This window comes from Mugil cephalus, chromosome 7, assembly GCF_022458985.1.
Source record: "Mugil cephalus isolate CIBA_MC_2020 chromosome 7, CIBA_Mcephalus_1.1, whole genome shotgun sequence".
NCBI lineage: Eukaryota > Metazoa > Chordata > Actinopteri > Mugiliformes > Mugilidae > Mugil > Mugil cephalus.
Genome location: NC_061776.1, coordinates 6,882,715 through 6,906,213, shown reverse-complemented (window position 1 = coordinate 6,906,213; position 23,499 = coordinate 6,882,715). Strand labels below are relative to the sequence as shown.

The window sequence follows — 23,499 nt, the reverse complement described above, 5'->3', positions numbered from 1 at the left end:
TATATATTTATTTTTCATTACTATGACACTTTTCTTCAGCAATTTATTTTTCCTAAATATTTTTATTTTTACATTACACCACTTTTTTATTCTTAAATTTACATAAATTTATTTATGTTTTCATTACAGCAATACTTTTCTGTAGTTATTTATTTTTCCTATATATATATATTTTTTCATCATGGCGACACTTTTTTTCAGTTATTAATTTTACTAGATTTTTTATTTATTTATTTTTTCCCTATATATATTTATTTTTCCTATATACTTTTATTTTCCCTGTATATTTATATATTTTTTATTACAACAACCCGGAGATGAGGGGAGCGCCGGGGGGTGACGTCATCGTGATCCACATCCACGGCAGCAGGAGGGGTGAGGCGGGGAGGGAGGGGTGAGGGAGGGAGGAGGGAGGAGGAAGAGGAGGAGTAGGGAGGGGTGAGGTAGCCATCCATCCATCCAGAGCCGCTGATCCACCGGTATCATGGCTTCCTAACAGGAGGGGGGGAAGCGACTCAGAGCAAAACAAGGATCTTTTCTCAACGACCCGACACCATTTTTATCGCCCTTTTCCAGCAGCTGAGAGTGGGACAGAAAGGGGCTCGGCCTCCCGTTTCGCCTCCCCCCGCCCCGCGGCCGCCCCCCACCCCCGGGATCCAGGATAAACTTTAATATTTTTTTATCGGTGAATTTCCATTCGTAGCCCGTGGAAGATGGCGGACCCGGCGGAGTGCACCATCAAAGTGATGTGCCGCTTCAGGCCCCTGAACAGCTCCGAGGTCACCAGAGGCGACAAATACATCCCCAAGTTTCAAGGGGAAGACACCGTCGTTATCGGGGTGAGTTATTTTAGCATTTTTACTGACTGTTTAACAGAGCCCCCCCCCCCCCTTCCCCGTTCCCTGGCTCAGTCGCCATTTTTGATTGTCTCTTAGCTACGGTTGTTAGCACCTTAGCTAACGTTAGCCTCCGGGCCTCCTCGCCTCAGTCAAATCTGCTTGTTCTCTTTTCTGTCCTTGGACGAGTCAGAAGTAAAAGAAAAACAATTTAACACATCAATAAAGCAGCTTAAGTCGCTGTTTTGGTTAATACAAAATAAAAAAATAATAAAAAACTCAGTATTCACAGTTGCCCTGTCATTGCTAACGAGCTGTCATTCAACAAAGCCACAGACACATCGCCAGGTTAGCCTCCCAGTTTCCTCCACGCTATTCACTACAAAATCACCACCACATCCCTTACTATTATCATTATTATTAACTAGCCACTACCAAGTCACCACAAAGCTATTAATTATGAACAGTTTGCGTCAGCTTAAAGCGTAAGCCAGCTTTGATTTTGTAGTGACTAGCTGGTGGTTGACAGATTAGCCGGCCTTGGCTAGCTGGCTAGTTTTAATACTGTAGATTAATTAATTAATTCATTAAAGCTAACATGAGGTAACTGACCAGCTGGCCACATAACCAGCCCTCCTGTTAACCATGTTGGAAGTTAATATTAGATGTTATAAGGCACATGTGTCAAACATAGGGCCCGCGGGCCAAAAAGCGGCCTGCCAGAATTTGACAATTTGACATTTGCGAAAATGACATGCAATCTTTCAATGGAAAGAACCACTGCTCCCAGCAGACAGCAGCGTGTCCCAGTTGCACTTACTTTTTGTTACTAAAGGACAGTTCAGGATAGTTAAATTTTAGGTTTTATTTGTCACATGCAGTTATACATAGTGCAATGCACAGTGAAATGTGCTGTTGTATCTGCAGTAATACAGCACACAAGATAAATAATATAGGTATAGATGTATGACTGAGAAAAGTAGAGTAAAATAAAATATAAACTGTAAACTTAAAAGCTCATGTATACATGAATTTACAGTTTGAGGACTACGAATGGCAACTAGCTTGTAGCTAAATCCGACATATTGACACAACGTCATGTATTTGTCTTTGTTAATTTGCACTGTCCTCACCAAATACACAAATGCATAAAAGTTAAATAGATTTGTAGCTTATTGAGTCGTTATCTTACTGGTCTGGCCCACTTGAGATCAAATTGGACTGTGTGCTGCCCCCTGAACTAAAACGAGTTGGCAAAGTGCGATAACTACATAGAAGACTCCCATTTTTCACTTGAAAATAACTGCTGTTCCTCATTTATCTGCTGTTTTAATCAGAGAAGTGGACAGAAACGCAACACTGAGACCCAGGACTAAACAGCAGACATCTGTAGTGCTTAAACTGCACTTTACTCTTCTATTTAATTAATAAACTAAAGGATAGTTCATTAAATGTAACCATTCTCCTAATTTACTTGTTCTTCTTTGAACTAAAACAAATGGGGAAAAAGTCTGGACTTGTTGTTATTTATAGGTTATTATTCTGTTATGTTACCGGTCAAACTAGAATGAGTTTGGCACCCCTGTTATAGGAAACATAAATATACCTATTAGGAAATAAGAAAAACAATGATAATCTGAAATAATAGCAACAAAAATGGGAGTGGATGTGTGAAACTATATGAGGGCGTTTGTATTTTGTTGACCTCCTCCAGAGGCTCCTTTTCAGTTCTGTAATTTTCAGGAAACGCCTTCCTTTCATTGTTGCTCATCTTAGAGATTATTATTATCATTATTAGTTTATTGAATTGGGACAATGCACATTAATCAACATTGACGCGTTAGTCATCAGTGTAAATGTGCCGGACTTTGGCACAAATGCTAAATTTTCAGCCGTAGTCCCGAGGCAGGTACACAATGCAGACGGAGAAGACTTTAAAAACAACAATCATACAATAGAGAATTACAGAACCAGACACAGACAATGTCAAAACAAACCACAAAGGACACAGACAGAGGGTATTGAAGCAGATGATATTAGGACAAAACATTTGACCTACAATTATAAAAAAAGAAAACATTAACCAGGAATCCAGAGAGTATGCATCAGCTTTGGAAATGAGGCAGGAATCCATAAAGATTTGATAGCTGTCTGGATAAAGAATATTATACGTTTTTAGGACATTATTGTAATTAAAGTTAAGATGTTTCCTGTCTAATTTTAATTGTTAACTGCTTTCTTAAAGAGAGTCTTGATAGGTTTTACCCTACTTTATTTTTCACGTGTCCAGGTTGTAAAACAGTAACTTATGTTATGTCTTTATGGTTGTTGTCGTCCGCGTGATTCGGCCTTTCTATTGATACAGACCCTTTCAGCACTTGATAAGGATAAAAAGGCTTTGGGCACAGACAAAAGAAGGAAATGACTTTGCAAATGTGCTGCCAAGGAAACCACACTTTATTAAGTGAATAGAGAAAAAAAATACAGCCATTTTAGGTCAGTTTGGAAATAATTTGCACTTGATGCTTTGTCATCTCAGGCCTATACTGTAGGTATTGACCTGAATTACCTTGATCCTCCTCTTTTGTCCCTCAGCAATGAAATGTAAAAGCATAAAAACTAGGCTGACGGTGCAAGTGTCATCTCATAAAGACTAAAAACCTGGTTAAACATTAAGGTTTTTCTTAGCAACACTCTTAACAATCTCTTTTTGGACTTTGGTGTCTTTGTTATATGCCCTTCTAAGGATATACACTTTTAAAACAGTCTACAAACCAATACACATCTCTCCGGTTCTTTCTGTTCGTTAATTTGCATGTTTTGGCCGAACGAATATGAATCACGTCTTCTGTTGAGTTAAGCTACTAATTTTACGAGGTGAATTCAGAAAACAACGGGACTGTTCATCGTCCGTCGTGCAGAACGGAGGGCAAGTGTTAAAAGCCGCGGTGACTTCTTGAATAGTTTCGCTGACTTTGGGCTTTTAACTAATAGTTCGACGTCAGCTCTGTGTCCAGAGGGCGTGGTGTGGCCCTGCCCCAGTTCATAGAGCGTCCGTCATGGTGCCAGAATACCAGCGAGCGATGCAAGCGTTGGAAGGCAGAAGCCAGTCACCTCTGCTGGTGCATCTGCTCTGAGACGTGGAGCAGAGCTCAGGCCTCCTGGGTAATCCCTCCTGTGTTTGCTCTCCTGGTTACCAGCTGTTGGACCAATCAGAGCAGGCGTCTGGCCGGGGCACTGGGCAATCTCTCCGGGTTGGGAGGGTAATTATTATGATGTACTTTGCTTTGTACGTGTACGTTTGTACACGTGCGCCAGGGCGACCGACCGACGCAGGTTTATTTATTTATTTATTTTTATCCGCTTTGAAACAATCTAGGGCGTGGACTCTTTCCTGGGGATGAAGCTGACCATAATGCCTTTTTTAGTAACGACAACCAACACAGACCACGATGTAAAGCTCTCAATAAAATTGAATAACCACCGATTCTTGATGAGCCTCTCAGACATATTTACGCTCGTCCTTTTCAACATAGTCTTTTTTCCAGAAAGGGAGGCGGATGACGTTTCCAGAAGAGTTACTATGGGGTGGTGTAACTAGCTCCGTTTGCCAACCAAGTGTTGCCAGCGTAGTGTGAGTGTGCTGCAGGTGAATTATTTATGGAGCCGCTACTTCCTCGTCAGGCGTACGCACACGGGTCAGGTGGTTCTGCCTGATTTTACTGTCACATTTCATATTTTTTCACACGGCTATCCTGCGTTTAAAAGAGAGTAATGGTGGAAGTGGGCAGGAGATGAAAGGAAAGTATGAGAGATGATTAAAATATCTCCTACCAGATTTAGACGTGTCATTAATTATGATTACTTGCACAGTGCTCTAAATATATGTGCGTTTTTAATACTCTTATCATCATGGGAGTGGCCAAACTCGCTGGCTTTATGCAAATGTGTGTTATTATTACTGGAACAATCCCAAACAAAGACAACTACGGTCCTCGAAGTCATTAGATGCTGAAAAATATGCTGCGTTTGCTGTGTGTGTGCCAGCGGGTGGTGTTTTGCAGACTTGTTGTACCGTCCGTCTCGTTGTACAGACGGTGGCTCGGTTCACATTGACAATAAATGTTTTCTCGGACGACTCCTTTCTCTTTTTCTTCGGCGAGGTTTGTTTCTACTTCCTGATTTTTTTCAAACTACCGGTTTGGCCGAAGCTCAAATCACAGAACACGCAGGTGCAACGCGTACTTGAAAACACGGCATTAAAGTGAATGTGGGTTGTGTTTATTGACGTTTTTTTTTGTTACTACTGCACCACAATCTAAGTTTGCCAAAAAAACTAAATTAATAAGACGAGAGTCGTGTGGATGGTGCAGATTAACCTTGAAGTGTGTGTTGGAAGCGGTCTAGAAGCTTCCCCCTGGACAGTCTCATAACAAAGCCATCAAGACGAGGAGGAGAACATGACACAGCACTTCAGTACATTTCCCTGTAATTACAATTTCAGCTCCTAATCCAATTAGATGGGAGTGTAGGTAACAAGGCCAGCAACGACGAGGACTTTAAACTCAGGCCGCAACCATTGTTTGCTGACAGCGCCTGGCAGTCCCGATAGTGGCTCTCGTTTTTCGGACGGGGGGTTAATTTCCGGGGACGTGCTATAGCTGGAGTGAATTACAAACATCTTAAGGTGCTGCTGGTTTGAATTTGCAGCGAGCGGCGCTTTAGATGTGACCTTCTGTCGGGGGGGGATTATGAGCTGCGGTGCAAACTGAGGACAGGCGTGGTGGTTATAAGTCTCTTCCCGGTAAACGTGCTGCAGCTTTTAATGCCAGACTGTGACATGTTGGTGGCTTGACCTTCAGTTATGAATGTGTTTACGGGTGTTACCGGACTTTAAACGTTAAGGCCTCCAAGGTGACACCGCGGCTCGTAGTAGTAGACCAGCTGCCGTGAAGTCGTGCCAATTTTATTTGTTTCCTAAACCCCCTAATACATCTCGGCTACAACACCACTCACGGGGGAAGGAGACGAGATGAATCACCTGGAACTGCAAACCCCAAAGACGACCTGCCATCCCCGGGTTGAACTTCAGAATTGCTTGTAGCATCAGTTTTATTACCCCGGCGGTTGCCATCTTAAATCCCAGCCATTGATTCGCTATCTCACTGGAATTGTGCTTTGAAGGTCTGACTAGCCTGTGGAAATATCACAGTCAGCTACGCTCTGCCTGTTTGAAGCAGGGTGAGTCTAAAATTAGTACCGAGAGCTCTGGTTTAGTTCTTTTATAAATGCAGTGCAGAGGTTGTCGGGGATAGTTGCCTTCAGAGGTGAGCGGGAAGAGATTGCACTGACCCTATGTTGCCCTTGTGAATTGGTTTGCTGACCAACAACCAGACGACTCCTACCTTTTGTCGAATCCTTACTTCCTGCGTTGCCGTTTCTAGGTTAGACAAAGAATAGAAACCTTGCTCTTCTCTAGCTTATTTCTTCCACTGTGCCCACATTTATCGACTATATCTATTTTCTAAAGAGTAGAAGAGAAGTGGTTGTTGGTGGTCAGAAGGCGAATCAGAAGCCCAGCAAAGGTAGAACCAGGTCAATGGCAACATGAAATCATCAGACTGACCACGTAATCCAACACATATCCTCATTTCCTGTCATTTCCCTTTTGGAACTCATAAAATAAAAAAATAAATAGAGACAAACGCATTGTGAGGATCTTTTAAGGGGGAAATATGTGGTAGTTTCACAAGGACTGCAATGCAAACATGTTTTCTTTAAGTAAGAAACCTCTAAGCCGTATCAGCTGCTCATGGTGTAGTGATTTAAAACGACAAACGACAACAGGCCACTGTTGCTGCTGCACAACTTACAGTCTCCCTGACGGCTTCTTTCAGGAAACACCCGACACAGGAAACAATGAGTGACTATTATGTTACAGTTGTTGGACACAGATCTGTCTATAGGTGTCTCACTCTTCTTCTTCCTCTCCTTATTCCAGGGTAAACCGTACATGTTCGACAGAGTGTTTCAGTCGAGCACAACACAAGAACAAGTGTACAACGCCTGTGCCCAAAAGATCGTAAAAGGTGAGCTTTCTCTTTTATCCGTTTTCTGTGGCGGTGTTATCTTGACTGACATAATTTGAATGAGCGCCTCATCCATGTCCGCGTGGTGTCTTCCAGATGTTCTCGAGGGATACAACGGGACGATTTTTGCATACGGGCAGACATCATCTGGCAAAACGCACACCATGGAGGTGAGGACGATATCCGAGACCTGACGAGTTTTTCTGGAGTGTGCATCGTTTCCTAATCGAATTCCTTCGTCTGATTTGCTCTGTGTTTGCAGGGGAACCTCCATGACACAGATGCAATGGGCATCATCCCCCGGATAGTGCAAGACATCTTCAACTACATCTATTCCATGGACGAAAACCTGGAGTTTCATATCAAAGTAAGTGAAGATCTGTCTCAGAGAAGCAGACAGTGAGACTAAATTCAGTTTAACAGCTCCAAAATGAATCATTCGGTTAATTTCTGACGCTGTTTCAACGTAAACTGAACATTACAGTCGTGAGGCAGGACTGCTTATACGTTTAAGATAAATGTCTGGGTAAATATAACCAAGCTCCTTCCCCTTTTGCCATTACTTGACATTTTTCTTTTTGCTTGAGACAGTTGACTGAATAATAACCTTCACCAACACGTCAACTTCTCTGAGCTCATGTTTTAGCTTGTGGCCTTAAATACTTTGAGTGCTTTTAAAATATCTTGAAAGAATTTGGAAACGGAGCCACAACTTGAAATGTTTCTCCCATTTCATGGCTTCTTGGGTTTTCCATTTCCTGTTTTAATTAGAAGTTTTATTATTTCGCTGTTTATGAGAAAAGCATATTTATTGATTTGTCTGTTTGTCTACGATAGATCCTCTGATAATGAGGTTTATTCCTCTGTTCACAGGTTTCATATTTTGAAATCTACTTAGACAAGATCCGGGACCTTTTGGACGGTGAGTGTTAAACACTGACGCTCTAATTTCCTCTAACTCTACTAAACTGAAAGCTGAAATGAAACGTAATGAGCACGGTGAGCCAGTGTGTTCAACTTTAAATCCTCCAAAATGATAAAAACAGTCAAAGTTTTAAACCGGCTCCAATAAACAAACCACTCTGAGGCAAATGTATCAAAGTGAAAGTATTTAGCTGCTGTAGTTTCATTGTGTTTATCTATACAAACCACCTGAGCGCAGGTTCCTGGTTCATTTGTTCATAGGTTTGAGGCGTGACTGCAAAACGATTGAAACGCAGGCAGAGAGCAAACATTTTAAACACACAGACGGATAGAAACTCAATACAACTTACTGTCCGTGTAAATGTTTGCACTTCAAACTTTTAAGGCTTGGTATACTTTCCGTAGACAAGTCGTTTTAAATGCACTGTGGCTTTCTCTAATGCATCTATTTCTTCTCATGTCCAGTGTCGAAGACCAATCTGTCCGTGCACGAAGACAAAAACAGAGTACCTTATGTCAAGGTGAGACCTACCCTCCGACGCCACATGTGGGATATCTGGTAAAACCGGTTTGAGAATCCAGCCTCACATTCTTCTTTATAATTCTGTTTCAAAAAGGGCTGCACTGAGAGATTCGTTTGCAGCCCAGATGAGGTCATGGACACGATTGATGAAGGCAAATCTAACAGACACGTAGCAGTTACAAGTAAGACGCCATCCCACTGTTTGACAACACTCTGGTTCTGTGCATTTATTTTTTTTGCCTCTTTGAGGTCGACGTTCTCTTGACCGAGTGTCTCTCCTCCATCAGACATGAACGAGCACAGCTCCAGGAGTCACAGCATCTTCCTGATAAATGTTAAACAGGAGAACACTCAGACTGAGCAGAAGCTCAGCGGGAAGCTCTACCTGGTCGATCTGGCTGGTAGCGAAAAGGTAAACCAAAGCATCTCAGGCAGAATTACACATATTTCTTAACTCCAGCTGTAATTTTGGTAAAATAAGAATCTGTTGTTGTCGACACTGAGCTTTCTGTGGTTTCCAGGTCAGTAAAACAGGTGCAGAGGGAGCTGTGCTGGATGAAGCCAAGAACATCAACAAGTCCCTGTCGTCCCTGGGAAACGTCATCTCTGCTTTGGCTGAAGGAACGGTCAGTAACTCTGCTTCACCTAAATCTCTAACGCTGCCTTAGTGCACTGGAAGAGACGGGAGACTAGGAATGGGAGGCGAAGAGACCTAATGTGAACTTTTTAGACGACGTGACTGAGGCAGTGATATGGTGGGAGCTGCTGATACAGAGTTTCCAAAATGTTAACCACAAGGAAATCAAGACTTTGTTTCCTACCACCAAATCCTCCCATGCTCATCATCGCATCAGGGCTTCTGGCGTCTGACCCCAATTGAGTTCATCTACCAATGGAATGAGAGTAACACAGCTTTCCCTCTCCAAACTAACATCACTAGCCAATCAGGAGTAGGGTTGGGGTGGGTCTTGCAAAGGAATGGGCATCGCCATTATCGGTTCTGCTTATCGTTCAGATTATTTATCGGTTCTCTTACCAATATATCCTCTAAATGTTTTTAAAAAAAGTAGGTGTTTTGTGTAAGCGACGGCAGTTTTATCGAGTTTCTAAACTAGAGATAAGAGATTGAACGAATAGGAAATTGGACTGGAAACTGGATCCTCACTAGAACTGCTCTGCTGAGCCTGGTTGACCTTAGATTGACGAATACATGGCTCTCTCTGTATTTAATGCCGTGTGTCGTTGACAAATGCTTCATCACGTTGGTGGTTTTGACGCCCGTACTTGAAATTATTGGTGCTGCATAAGTTGCACGTTGCGCTGTTACAGTAAAGTGTCTCGACGCCATCGTGTGACCTTCTTCGATTACTGGCTTCGACGTAAAGATTCTTCCTCTTTCCTTTTTAATGACAGTTGACAAACAACTTTTAGGTGCATTACTGCCACCTTCTGGTCTGACGATTTGCGTCTAATGATATCGATGAACTGAACCAGTTGGATGTCCATCCCTAGTCTTGGAAAACTTCCAGCTTCAGCCGATGCTACATTCAAGACAGCTTTAGCTCTGTCAGGCTTGATGAAATGACTGCTTCCAGAATAAAAATAAATAGGTGCTGCACATGTTTTAATGCTTAGAAAATGGTGACAATTAACCTGTTGTCTGATATCGGCAGGTCCAGGCTCAGGATTTGTTTTTAAGCCCTGTAGCATGCTCGGAGAATCTGTTGATCCCAGATGGAGCACCGACATTAATAACAAGAAGAGCAAGTGTTGTCCATAAACTAGATGTGTTTTTATGATCCGCTCATTTCAGGAGTTATAGATTCCTGATCCTGGGCCGTCCCCTAGCAATCAGCTGTCATCTACAAACAGCTTTATGGAGGCCCGTTTATGGAGTATCTTTGTGGTGGATTTTGCTCTTTTAATTTATAGTAAAATTGAAGTTACGGTGACACACTTAAGTGTCTTTTATCACCGAGCTTTGATCTGCTTCGGTATCGAGCTCATTCAGCGCAGTAGCCGTTAAATCTTTCATATCCTCAGGTGGTGATTTCTCGTATGTTTTAGGTGCATCTCCAAATCTCCCCGTTAAAGCAGACAGAAGGACAGTCGGTTCAGTTTACCAGCTGCTCAGCCCGGAGCTTTCGCACGCATCAACATCCATTTCTCAACTTTTCCCACCGTCTATGAATCCTTTGTGCTGCAAAATCAACTCGAGCAGATAAAAACTTTCCTCCGAGCCATGTTTGTGCTTCGGCTGTTTCATACTGATTTCACCCCGTTCACTTTGATCAACAGTTGGTTTGTTCTCGAGCCAATTCGCTCTGTAAACAACCTGGGGCCGACCGCTGCTGCTACTGATGTGTTTGTGACGGTCTAAAACAAACGAGCCTTTGTCCGGAGGCGTCTCGCTCGCATGGTGGAATTTTGAAGAATAACTGCTGCAGCTTAGCCTTTGTTAGCAATGCTAATCATATATCACATTATCGTTTTACCTGCCATCTAGGTTTACTGAACTCGTGAGAACTGTAATATTAGACGTTGCATCCTGTTGGCTCAGTGCTAGAGAAGCCACAAAGCTCTTCTTCTGTTTCAGGGCAGCAGCATTTCAGCAGCTTTTAGTAGGCCTGAGTTTAAAAGAAAATATATTCTTCCAATTCAGAATGGGACTCAATATTGAGTTATAAAATCCTTAGGGATCCAGGAGTAGAATCGGAAAATCAGAAGCGATATGGTTGGTGTACTTTTTTTGTTTTTGGATTTTTGATTTGATTTTTAGTTTAAAAACTAAAAACAAAATATGCTAATCAAGTAAATTTACCATCTGTCTTTTAAAATATGAACATAGAAAGCAGAAAAAAGTGACAAAGCAGTCATTATATGATTCAAAACCAGATGTTGTCAATGGTTGTGGAGCTTTCTACAAAAAACTTTTCTGTTGGTCAAAGTGAAGCAAGGATCTGACGTGGGAACAGTATTCATATTTAATTTAGACTTTCTAACACCAGGTTTGTCATCAGACTTCAGCTGTTGTGCGTTTGTCTTATATGTGGAGTAAGAAGAAGCTCCAGGTTTATTCCCTCAAGAAGCAATCAAAAAAGCTGGAGCTGAACCTTGAACACTGTCGTAAATTCAATTCCAGCTTTTATTTTTCAAATAAAAACGAATAAAGTCTAATGTTAACTTTCCCTTTTTCCCTGTGAACCACAGAATAAAAGGAAATGTTTCTTTTTTATTTTTGGTTTTAGAAGCAAACTTCAAAGTATCAAAAAAAAATAAAAAATAGAAACCTGATTCCCAACTCTATTTCCCAGCCTTGTGTGAAACCTTGAACTGCTTTATAAAAGAGGTTTTATGAGTTTCTCTGAAGGATCGGTGACGGTAATTTGCCGATCAACAAAGCTGAAATCTCTACTTTCTGAAAGCTCACAGGGCTGTTTGTGTGTTGTACATTTCCAGGCCTACATCCCCTACCGAGACAGCAAGATGACCCGTATCCTGCAGGACTCGCTGGGCGGCAACTGTCGAACCACCATCGTCATCTGCTGCTCGCCTTCCTCCTACAACGAGGCCGAAACCAAATCCACCCTCATGTTCGGGCAGAGGTTAGTAGACCAGGAGGAGGACGCCTGCTGAGTTGGTTTATGAGTTGACTTCCAGGTGAGATAAATCATCTTCTTTTTTCCACCATTAAGAGCAAAGACCATCAAGAACACGGTGACGGTGAACATCGAGCTGACGGCGGAGCAGTGGAAGCAGAAGTATGAGAGGGAGAAGGAGAGGAACAAGACCCTGAGGAACACCATCACCTGGCTGGAGAACGAGCTCAATCGCTGGAGGAACGGTAAAAGATTTCATCCATTAGATGAACGTGACCAGGGTCGCATCCGTAAGCGCCTCCTCAATATTCATGTTCTCCTCCTCAGGTGAGAGCGTCCCGGTGGAGGAGCAGTTCGACAAAGAGAAGGCCCACGCCGAGGTGCAGGCCCTGGACAACATACTCAACGACAAACCGGCCTCCACGCCCAACGTGCCGGGGGTTCGCCTCACTGATGTGGAGAAGGACAAGTGTGAGGCCGAGCTGGCCAAACTCTACAAACAGCTGGACGATAAGGTCAGGAAGAGCTGGTGACGAGGGTGTCAAACATGTTAGTGGAGGATAAACTCCTCAGGTGGAACCGTGCAGTGGATTTTTGTAGATGCTTGTTTAGTATCAACAACAACACATAGTTTATTATATCTGAGCCCGATAGTAGCGACTCCTACTGTTCTATAAAGTCATTTGGTGGAAAAAAAAAAAGGGATTTTATTTACTCCGTAAGTCATGTAATCCGTTTGGTTTAATATCCGTCCAAGAAGCGCGGCCCATTACAAATTGAATGCTAATGCTGCTGCTGCTGTGTGACTTTGCATTTTTACAGGATGAGGAAATCAACCAGCAGAGCCAGCTGGCAGAGAAGCTGAAGCAGCAGATGCTGGACCAGGAGGAGGTGAGAACTGGAGATGGGACTGGTGCAAAATGAACTTTTCCATGATCGTTGTTGTTTGACAGATGTTAGAAAACACATGAAATTATCAGAGATGTTGATATTTAACTTGCTTGTATTATTTAATGCCGTCATTCTCTCAAGTATTTTAACTTAACATCCAAATGATGAAGCACTCAGTACGTTTACAGGCACTTAAGTACAGTTTTAAGTTTAATTTTGTGCATAGCTCGATTAAGCTTTGCATGTAAACACACTTTTTTTTTAAAAGGAAAAAATATACTTATCCCTGTCTCCGTCCTGTCTTCAGCTTCTAGCCTCCTCCAGGCGCGATCACGAGAACCTCCAGGCCGAGCTGAACCGCCTGCAGGCGGAGAACGAGGCCTCCAAGGAGGAGGTGAAGGAGGTGCTGCAGGCTCTGGAGGAGCTGGCCGTCAACTACGACCAGAAGAGCCAGGAGGTGGAGGATAAGACCAAGGAGTTCGAGGCCATCAGCGACGAGCTCAGCCAGAAATCGGTGAGACGACGACGACGACAGATCCCAACGTCCCTAAAAGACGCTTTATCTCCAGCCTGGTGGCTTTTATTTGTCCTTTGTTTTCAGTTGTGTTAATGTGAAAGCCAGAAATAACCATGTGTCTCAATCAAGGAAATTTTCCTGCAAGAATTCGACAGAGAAGAGACGGAGCCTCTTGACTACAGGAGGAGTGTTGTGTTTAGGGTACAGGGACATCAGGGAGCATTGGACAAAGATAGAAGTTTCTTTTTCTGTCCAGCTTCACCAGACTCTGTAAAGAACATTTAAGGTCCTTTGAGAGTCATGGTGTTGGTATCAGTGTTGTAGCTGAGTCAGCTGCTCTCCTCCAAGAGGCTGATGTTCGTCTCTGTGGAGCGATGCTGTTTATGTTGGTTTGTAAAGGTTATCGTTGAGCTGTTGTGTTTCCTCATGTGCCCTCGCTAATGTGAGTTGCTGATGCTACAAATGGAAAAAAAAAACATCTAATATTCAGATCGTCCCTCTCTTTCCAGTCCATCCTCTCGTCCCTGGACTCTGAGCTCCAGAAGCTGAAGGAGATGTCCAACCACCAGAAGAAGAGGGTGACTGAGATGATGTCGTCTCTGCTGAAGGACCTGGCTGAGATCGGCATCGCCGTCGGCAGCAACGACATCAAGGTACCGCTCTCATTCTCCCGCTCATCCCTCCCTCTTTTTTAGTCTCCGCCTTCCTGGTCTTAACTTTCCTCTTCTGTCCGTTCAGCAACACGAGGGCGGCAGCGGCCTGATAGACGAGGAGTTCACGGTCGCCCGTCTGTACATCAGCAAGATGAAGTCCGAGGTGAAGACGATGGTGAAGCGCTGCAAGCAGCTGGAGAGCACCCAGTCAGAAAGCAACAAGAAGATGGACGAGAACGAGAAGGAGCTGGCCGCCTGCCAGCTGCGCATCTCCCAGGTAACGTGAAGGAAAAAAAAACGTAGTATTTAACAACCTGGATCATCATAAAGATTTCATGTCTAACGTTAACGTGTGTGTTTGATCTGTTCCGTCTCCAGCACGAGGCTAAAATCAAGTCCCTGACCGAGTACCTGCAGAACGTGGAGCAGAAGAAGAGGCAGCTGGAGGAGAACGTGGACTCTCTCAACGAGGAGCTCGTTAAGCTCAGCGCTCAGGGTACGAGAGCAGCGCTCGCTCTTAAAATCTAAATCTAATCTAAAAGACGACGAGAAGGAAAATTAAACACGATTTCAGAACTTCACTGTTGACATCTAACGAGACGACCAGGATCTGGTTTGAGTTTGAAGATCTGGGTCTGGTTTGAGATAATTCAGCTTCTAAACAATTTTGCTTTGCTGTGTTTCTAGGGTTTTGTGATATTTCCACCGTATTTTACCTAAAGTTTCCAGATGTTCTGCTTTGTCATAGTTCAAAATATTAAACGCTGCCACACATCAGCTTTCAGACCTTTTTAACAAGATGATGCGTGATCTTTCAAACTGAGATCAATTTGAATCAAAAAGACTTTTGCTTCAAATGCCAGTTCCAACTAAAGGCTTTGGGTGAATACAAATGTTTATTCGTGTGTTATCGTTGAATAATTGGGAACTCTTTTTCTTTTTTTTTCTTTCTGTCTTGCAGAGAAAGTTCATGCGATGGAGAAGGAGAATGAGATCCAGACGGCCAACGAAGTCAAGGTACGATCCATGTTCCCACTAAACACACACACACCTGCAGAAAAGTTGGGTGAAACTTCTTACCATGTTTTTTATAATTAAAATATGAATTGTTTCCTCATGTTTACATTCAGGAAGCGGTGGAGAAGCAGATCCACTCCCACCGTGAAGCTCACCAGAAACAGATCAGCAGCCTGAGAGACGAGCTGGACAACAAGGAGAAACTCATCACTGAGCTGCAGGAGTAAGGCTTTAAAACTTCTTCACTGAAATCACAGCGGAAAGAATATTTATTAACAGTTTCAACGGAAAGAGAGCAACTTATGTTGGCCCTTAAATGAGTCCAGGACTTTTCATTCTCTGACTGAGGAGATGTTCTAATCATGTTTAATGTTTCGTTCCTTCCAGTCAGAACCAGAAGATCATGTTGGAGCAGGAGAGGCTCAGAGTGGAGCACGAGAAGCTGAAATCCACCGACCAGGAGAAGAGCCGCAAGCTGCACGAGCTCACGTACGTTTTTATTCGACTCATTTATCATCTTTATCAGCCGGATTCAACCGGCCTTTTATTGTCATGCGACATTAAGCGTGAGCAGTAATTGTGTGTAATTTCATGCTCCTCGTGGTTTTTGTTGTAATCGTGTTTTATTGTCGTCGTCCAGGGTGATGCAGGACAGGAGGGAGCAGGCCAGACAGGACCTGAAGGGTCTGGAGGAGACAGTGGTGAGTTCAGCACAATGATCAAATGATGAACTATCGACAGTAAAAGACGACCAGGGACCAGGCGTCTCCATTAGCTTTGGCCGTCGCTTCTATTCCTGGAGTCCACACCCAACACTGCAGTGCTCAACTACTCAAAACACGGCAAAAAAACTAAAAAAAACAACAACAATCTACAAAACAAAACAAAAAGAAAAGACATACATATAGTACTTATAGTACAGGACCTAGTTCCAGTTAGCACCAGAATGTAGCCGTTAGCTCTTTAGATTAGAAGTGATTCCAGTATATTAAATTCATAGTTTGGATCTTATTAAACCATTTAGACTTACATTGATTAATTGTACGCATGTTTGTTCTTTTCTTGTCTGATACTTCCAGGCAGCGTGTCCATGTCACGATGGCTCCATCAATTACACTCTTGTTTGCTGCTTTTCTGTTCTAGTTGTTTATTTTAGATCCAAACTACGTCCCTGTAGCGTCACAACTTCTTCTATTTCAAGGTTTCATTGAATCAGTCATTACCTTCAACGTCTCCAGCCTGGGTTAAATCCCTATCCTTGATCCATCGCGCTCCACTAAACTAAAATCGTATCAATGATCAGTAGAATAATTTGACTGGAGCAGGAACCACTTATCAGCATCTACAACAAAAGGACAGAACTAAGTCTACTCCCCTCAGGCCACAGACGTAGGTCACACAGTCGAGTTTAGTTCCCACATCCATCAGACTCCATCAGAGAGTAGCTGAGCCCTTTTATCCAACTACTAACTTTTAATTATCTATGTACGTAGCCCTTTGCGCTTTTTGCAAGGGTGTTAAATACTTTTTTTTTTATGTATATAAATATATATATATATATATACTGATTCCCACTCAACTGTGCTTTCCAAGTTCTTTTATCTACTACGTCCTGTGTGTGGGATGTGTTTTTGTGTATTAAAACCTCAGTGCAGACCACAAGCAGACGGTTTTAGTATTCCCCGACTGTTTCTCCCTCTTTGTTTATTTTTGAATTGATTGTTTTGGATCAATAAAGATGGAACACGTCAAGGAAAGGTTAACTTGGGAGGTTGGGAGATACAAACATTTGTAATTTCTGTGAAAGTTTCACTTGTTGTTGTTGAAAGTGAAGCAGGAAGTAGAAACAAAAATGAACCCGACTGGAGAAAAATGACACAGCGCCAGCTAGTGTTTGGGAGGTGTTGTTACAGAGCGAGTCAGAATGAAGAGGCGCAGGTATAAATAGGCTGCGACTCACAGTATTTTAATGAGCCTTTAGTGTGATGTGTGTCTCATGACACTGGAGGTTACATTCCCTTTAACTCTCAGGGCAACATTAGGGACATTTTTGTCCATATGGGCAAAATTTTCCTCTTCATTTGGCTGTAATTGTGAGTGTGTTAGTGCATATGGCTTAATTATTTATTTTTTTATAACAAAGTCTATTCATGCACATTTTGAAATAAAAAAAATAAATAAATAACTAATAATACTAAAAGGTCAACAGAACTGACAACTGACCACCCTCTTTTTAAAGAGGACAAAAACGTCCATGTCCAAAAACTGCTAGAAAAACTTACCAGATTAATAATGTTTTCTGATTTTTTTCTGCATGAATATTTTAAACCACTTCAGCACTTCGCAAAAAATTCAGTCGTTTTGAAGAACTTTAACCCTTTAAATGCCAGTTTTATTACTGGAAGTCTTCTGTTTTTATGAAGAAAAAAAAATAAAAAATTTGCTATTTTCCATAAAACTAATATTTGGTGACTGGGGCATTTTTTTTTTCAGATCAGTGTTGTGTACGACCAAGATTATCTAAAACATTGACTTGATTGGATTATTAGTTTTTGTGTAGCATCAAATTTAAAAAGATGCCTGAGAGTTAATGACATTTACACACACATTTAACAAATCTCTCTCTGCTTTTGTGTTCCAGGCCAAAGAGCTACAGACTCTACACAACCTGAGGAAACTCTTTGTCCAGGACCTGGCCACCAGAGTGAAAAAGGTGAAGCAGCTGATGATAGTCTGATCTTAAATAGGGTTTCAATTAGTTTTAAAACAATAATATGTTCAGTTGCGATCAGAAGACAAACTTGTCTTTTTGTTTTCGTTGTTTGCAGAGCGCTGAGATGGATTCAGACGACACAGGTGGGAGTGCAGCTCAGAAGCAGAAAATATCCTTTCTTGAGAACAATCTTGAGCAACTCACCAAGGTTCACAAACAGGTATGAGACACCTGTGCCCTCAAGAAACAAGCACTTCTTTTATTATTGGTGGGTGATACCGGACGCTAACCGATTCCCGTCCGTCCCACAGCTGGTACGTGATAATGCAGACCTGCGCTGTGAGCTTCCAAAACTGGAAAAGCGTCTTCGTGCTACGGCTGAGCGGGTCAAGGCCCTGGAGTCTGCTCTGAAGGAGGCCAAGGAGAACGCCGCCCGCGACCGCAAGCGCTACCAGCAGGAGGTGGACCGCATCAAGGAGGCCGTCAGGGCCAAGAACATGGCCAGGAGGGGACACTCGGCCCAGATCGGTGAGTACACGACGGAGGTCGTCTGGGAGACGGGTCGACAAATTCTTTTATTCTGGGGGAAAAAACAAATGGATATAAGGGGCCGAGAGGAATGATTTTAATTTTAAACTCATCGGTTGGTGTCGCTGTCTGCCGATCTGTGTTTATCTGTCAGGGACATTTACAAATGCAGTGAAGAGAATTACAGCTCAAATTACCAAGAAAAGTCAAGGGAAAGACGGATGAAGGAGAGGAGACTCATCTCAGTTCATCCGGCAATAAATTGTCTTTGGTAAAAGGAGACGAAGTGGAGACGATCAGCAGTGGATCATCATTAATGTTTAATGAACTTATCGAAAGTTTAATCCGTTATTCTGATATTATATATGTTAGTATGTTAGTTTTTCTTCATACTCTGAGCCAGAAATCTCCACTTCAGTAGCATTTACACATACAAACTACATTCTGCAGGTATTTGCAGGTATATTTTTCATATATCATTGAGAACCTGATTTATAGAACATTTTACTCCTAAAAACATGGCAAAATAGATTTTTTTTTGACTGTTGACAGTATTTTTTTGATTTATGGTGATGAAAAGAGAGAGATCCAGAACTCCTTCTGTAAATACCTGGAAATTCAATATGTCAACAAAATTAAACAAGAATTTTGAACCTCACTTTAGCCGTTATTCAGATTCTTGTTCTGGAAATGTATGCAAAGTAACACGTATTTAACTCCTCATTTTGTATATTTAAATATAAATTCACAGGAAACTTATGTATTTATGTCAGTAATCACCTGGAGTTCTACATGTTCTTAACTCTGTGTAGAGGTTTTTATCCAACCTGTGAACAGAAACATACGTTAGTCCTGAGAAATGGTCACTTAATGACCAGTTTATTTGTAATTAAACTCCTCACGGTGAAGGAATGATGCTCAAAAGTCGTCTTCTTGTCCGTCCTCCAGCCAAACCCATCCGGCCTGGGCAGCCGCCGGTGGCGTCTCCCACTCATCCCAACATCAACCGCAGTGGAGGAGGCTTCTACCAGAACAGCCAGACCGTGTCCATCAGGGGAGGAGGCAGCACCAAACCCGACAAGAAGTGAGTTCAGACGGAGAGAAATCCTTAATAAAAAAACAAAAACAAAAACAAAAACATTACAGACCAGGAATATCCAACTGGACATTTCATCTGTTCTTGTTAAAGCTTAAAGAGGAACATCTGTGGGTGTTAATCATGAGGAACTCACTCACTAGTGACCAGATATTTACATGTGGAGGAGGGTGAAAAGTTCATGATCATGCAATGCATTGTGGGTCACTAGCACCATTTTTAGATGGTTAAAGATTGTTTGTTTACATTAGTACTTCATTCACAAACGTGCTGCTTTAAGGAGTGACATATTGAGCCGTTCAGGCCATTAGTTGTGTCGGTGAGTTCAGAATGTCCCGGTACGTTCGTCTCACAGTAACACAAACCGCAGACAGTTTTATTACGGTGTCATTTTACCAACCTGTCCCCTGGAGTCACCGTCCATCGCGCTGGTTCCTGTGTCTGCACCAGATCTGCTCGTTGTTCCGCAACATCACTTTAATTTATTTTTCACAATATGTTTGGAAGAGATAGTGAAAGAATAATTTTTAATTTTCCACAAAAAAAACAAAAAATACAGAATATTATTTCTAAAAAAAATGACAAAATAATTGGGAGTTTGATACATTCATTTTTACAGGAGGCACGAAAAGATTTAACAAGTTTTATCCTTTAAGATTAAAAAAATTATTCAGCTTTTATCAGTTTGTCTCCACTGGGAATTTGATGATTCGAGCTAATGCTGCTAATCTCCATGTTCACCTGCCACTATTTACCACTCAGTGGCCGTTACCATGGAGACCCTGCTTACTGTGACATCACATACATACCCTCTATTGAAAACCTCACACGGTGGCGCTTTAATAAACTCAAACGGGTAATATTTCAGTCAATGTTTTGATTCATTTTTATGCAGAAACATAGAAAACGTCCTTTTTTTTTTTATTGTCTGCAGTTGAAGAGCAGTGGGGCAGAAGGACGACACCACAGAAGAAGTCAGTACCACCCCCCCCCCTCCCACCCCGACAACCTGTCATTCCATAACAGCGAACAGGCTCCTCGTCACCGCTCTGGAGCCACGAAGGAGTTTCTGAATTATAAATATATATATATAAATATTCCCGGCCTGTACAGCTCCACACCCCCCCCCCCAACCTCCCCCCTCACCCCCCTCCCTCTGTCTCTCTACCTTCCCCCCTTTACACACAAACAAACCTCCACCCTCATCATGACTTATCTCTTTTTCTCTTAGTGAATATAATAATAAAAAATAAAATAAAATAAAAGACAGATTTTGATTCATAAAAGGCGAGATAATGTTGTTATCCACCAAAACCAAACGCAGTCTTGAGTGCAGCCTTGATGAGCGAAAAAAAAGCGCGCGCGACTCGAATGCGTAGCTTTCTCTTTTTTCGTTTCTCCTGTTCATTCGTTTTTTTTTTCCTTTTTTCTCCTTTGCGCAGTCTGTCGTCATCCGTCGTCGTCGTCGTCGTGCGAGTAGTTCTGCACTGTGCCAAGCTGAATGTAACGGTAGCAAGATCCGAGAAGATAAACACCTAAAGCAAAAAGACCAAAAAAAACAACTAAAAAACCGATAATAAAATAAAATAAAGAAGATCCGACCACGAGAAGTAGCTTGACCCCTGTAGGCTAACCACTGTACATGTCATCGTTATTAAAATGATTCTTATTATCGGTTAACCACACTTTTCTCTGGATAGATTTTACATGCTTCTTTAAGGAATAATAAAAAAAAATGATAATAAATAAAAAAAAAAATAAGCGTTTTGACTTGACTAGATGGCGTCGAGCACCACTGTTCTGTCCGGTCTTGTACAGATTGTAAAATTGGCACAACTGCACACGTTTTCCCCGGAGAAGTTAGAAAACGGGAGGAGCTGGAGCTGGAGCGGCGGCTGAAAAAGAAGGATTTTAAAAAATATATAAATATATATATATAAATATACATACAGGAGAAAAAAAAAAGAAAGGCCATGACGGACGTGTGACGGTGAACTGTAGATGTATTTAACTAAATACCTTGTTTTTAATCGTTAAGTTAAAACCTGTACTCGTTAACGGGAGGAACGCGAGGGAAGGAAGGAGAATGATCCGGTTAACACGACAAACCTTTTCCACCTTTTCGCTTTGTAGCTACATGTTTTTAATTCTCTCAGAGGTTGATGATGTTCATGGACGTTATTGTTCTTGAGGCTGATGGCACACGATGCTCGTCCTGTCCTGTCCTGTCCTGTCCTGCCCCGTCCTGTCCCGTCCCGTCCCGTCCCGTCCCGTCCCGTCCCGTCCTGTCCTGTCCTCGCTGGGTCTCACTCTCGCTTCGGTTCTTGTCGTTTTCTTTATCAAGCGTGCCTCGCTTCTTCTTTCGCCCCCTTTTCTTCTTCTTCTTCCTTTTTTGGTTTTGCTGTTGTCGTCGACCCTGTTAAATGTCCCCGCCCCCTTTTTGGTTGTAAATTTTTCCAGAAAGCGACGTGTCATGCTGGGTTTTTATTGTACTGTACCTCTTTCATTGTTCCTTAGTCATCGGCGTAGATTTCTTTTTTTGAAGGTGGAGCCGCGGCGGATGAGTGGGGTTGGTTGGTGAGTGGGTGGGTGGGTCAGACCTTTTGCTGCTGATCAGCCAATCAGGGAGAGCAAAGGGTCTTAAAATTGCACAATAATCTTCATGTGGAGGAAGGGTTTATTTAACTAGTCGAGGGGTGTAGGATTTATTTTGTGTTTTGTTGTATTTTTTTCTTTTTTTTTTAGTGTTTTCCTTTAAATTCCTACCACAGATTTGTTTTGTTTTTTTAGGTTTTTTCCTTTTTTTTTAACCCTCTGAAGCCCCAGTGCATTGGCAAAGAGCTCGTTGTGATTGTAACTCCCCCTCCCTCCCTCCCCCTCCCTCCCCCCCGTACAGCATGAGAACACTAACATCTTGTGCAATATACTGTAAAATACACTGTATATCAGTCGGCTGGCAGGTGTGATCAGGGTGCTTAATCGGAAGTTGACACTCAAACATCAGTTTTGACTGAAAAAAAAAAATAAAAAGTAGGATATCAGCTAGAAGGTGTCATACTAAACACTCGTCATCTTTTAACAGGAAATAGCACTTCTTCACTCAATGTCTGCACTCGGAAAGAAAAGAAAACACTCCATATGTGGTTGTTGTTTTTTTTTTTTTTTTTTTTTTTTGTTTTGACTGGAGGGGGAAGAAGAAAAAAAAACGAAGTTTCCAAAGCCCAGTGTGTGGAACTGTTTGTTGACAGTAGTAATAATTTACACGCTTCAAGCTGCAGGGAGGAGTAGCTCCCTCCCACTGGTGACAGGACTGTGTTTGGTGTCTATCGAGACGGTTTATACTCCGTGTGTAACCTTCTTAGATTAGGTAATACTCTGCAGCATGGACCTCAAAATGTTTATCCTTTGACCTTCCACCAAAACTGGATATGAAATGGGGGAAAAAAAGAAAATACAAACTTGTGGTGTTTATCTAAAGTAAAAATTTTGCATTGATTCTAAAAATTAAACAAAAAAAAAAAACGAAAAGTGTAGCCACTTTTTTTTATTACTGTGTAATAGTTGGTCAATTTTTAAAAAGGACAGTTTTGGGGATCCATCAGTGGACATGGTACTGGATCATTCCTGGAGAACTGGGGCACAAATAGCAGGGCTCTGATGAGGACGGAGACGGGAAGTCAATGAGATCACAGTTTTGGATTGACTGCATGATGTAAATGTATGTGTGATTAAATAATTATGAGGAAAAAAAAAGAATTCACGCCTGTGTTTGTGTTATTTTCATGCTGAGCTGAGTTTACGTTTGAGGAAACGCTGAATGAAGGAAGGAATGTCTCCGTTTTTGTTTTTAGCGACATGTTCAAATTAAAATACAAAGCTGCCTAAAAACATTTAAATGCAAGTCTGATGAGCAGCACACAAAAATAACACACGGACAGAGGTAGACAAAATAAAATATCCCCTGATAGTTTCACAACAACTTGAATCTTCAGTTTTACGCCATTTTTCTTCTGCAAAACCTTTCAACCTCCGGGACTGGATCCAGATAAATGTGGTAAATATGGAGCAGACCAGTCACCTTGTATTAACAGCATCATTGTGTAGCTTCAGTCA

General features: G+C 42.0%; 1 protein-coding gene across 1 annotated transcript; it reads left to right on the top strand.

The window, feature by feature from the left end:
- Positions 1–419: 419 nt before the first annotated feature.
- LOC125010358 (kinesin-1 heavy chain) lies at positions 420–23,142 on the top strand. Its single transcript, XM_047588931.1, has 26 exons — positions 420–839; positions 6,838–6,925; positions 7,022–7,095; positions 7,188–7,292; positions 7,799–7,847; positions 8,315–8,370; positions 8,467–8,554; positions 8,660–8,784; positions 8,894–8,998; positions 11,832–11,977; positions 12,068–12,216; positions 12,299–12,486; positions 12,794–12,862; positions 13,170–13,376; positions 13,889–14,032; positions 14,118–14,309; positions 14,411–14,528; positions 14,994–15,049; positions 15,163–15,272; positions 15,437–15,538; positions 15,690–15,750; positions 17,691–17,762; positions 17,878–17,982; positions 18,074–18,290; positions 19,239–19,374; positions 20,321–23,142. The coding sequence occupies exons 1-26, from the start codon at positions 714–716 to the stop codon at positions 20,322–20,324; spliced, it is 2,892 nt and encodes a 963-aa protein (XP_047444887.1). The 5' UTR covers positions 420–713; the 3' UTR covers positions 20,325–23,142.
- Positions 23,143–23,499: the final 357 nt, after the last annotated feature.

Bases quoted from the DNA above. Each gene is read 5' to 3' on its own strand.
- LOC125010358 (XM_047588931.1), top strand. From the start codon at position 714: ATGGCGGACCCGGCGGAGTGCACCATCAAAGTGATGTGCCGCTTCAGG. The intron at 8,371-8,466 runs GTGAGACCTACC...TGTTTCAAAAAG, and splicing joins ACAGAGTACCTTATGTCAAG to GGCTGCACTGAGAGATTCGT. The intron at 12,863-13,169 runs GTGAGAACTGGA...TCCTGTCTTCAG, and splicing joins AGATGCTGGACCAGGAGGAG to CTTCTAGCCTCCTCCAGGCG.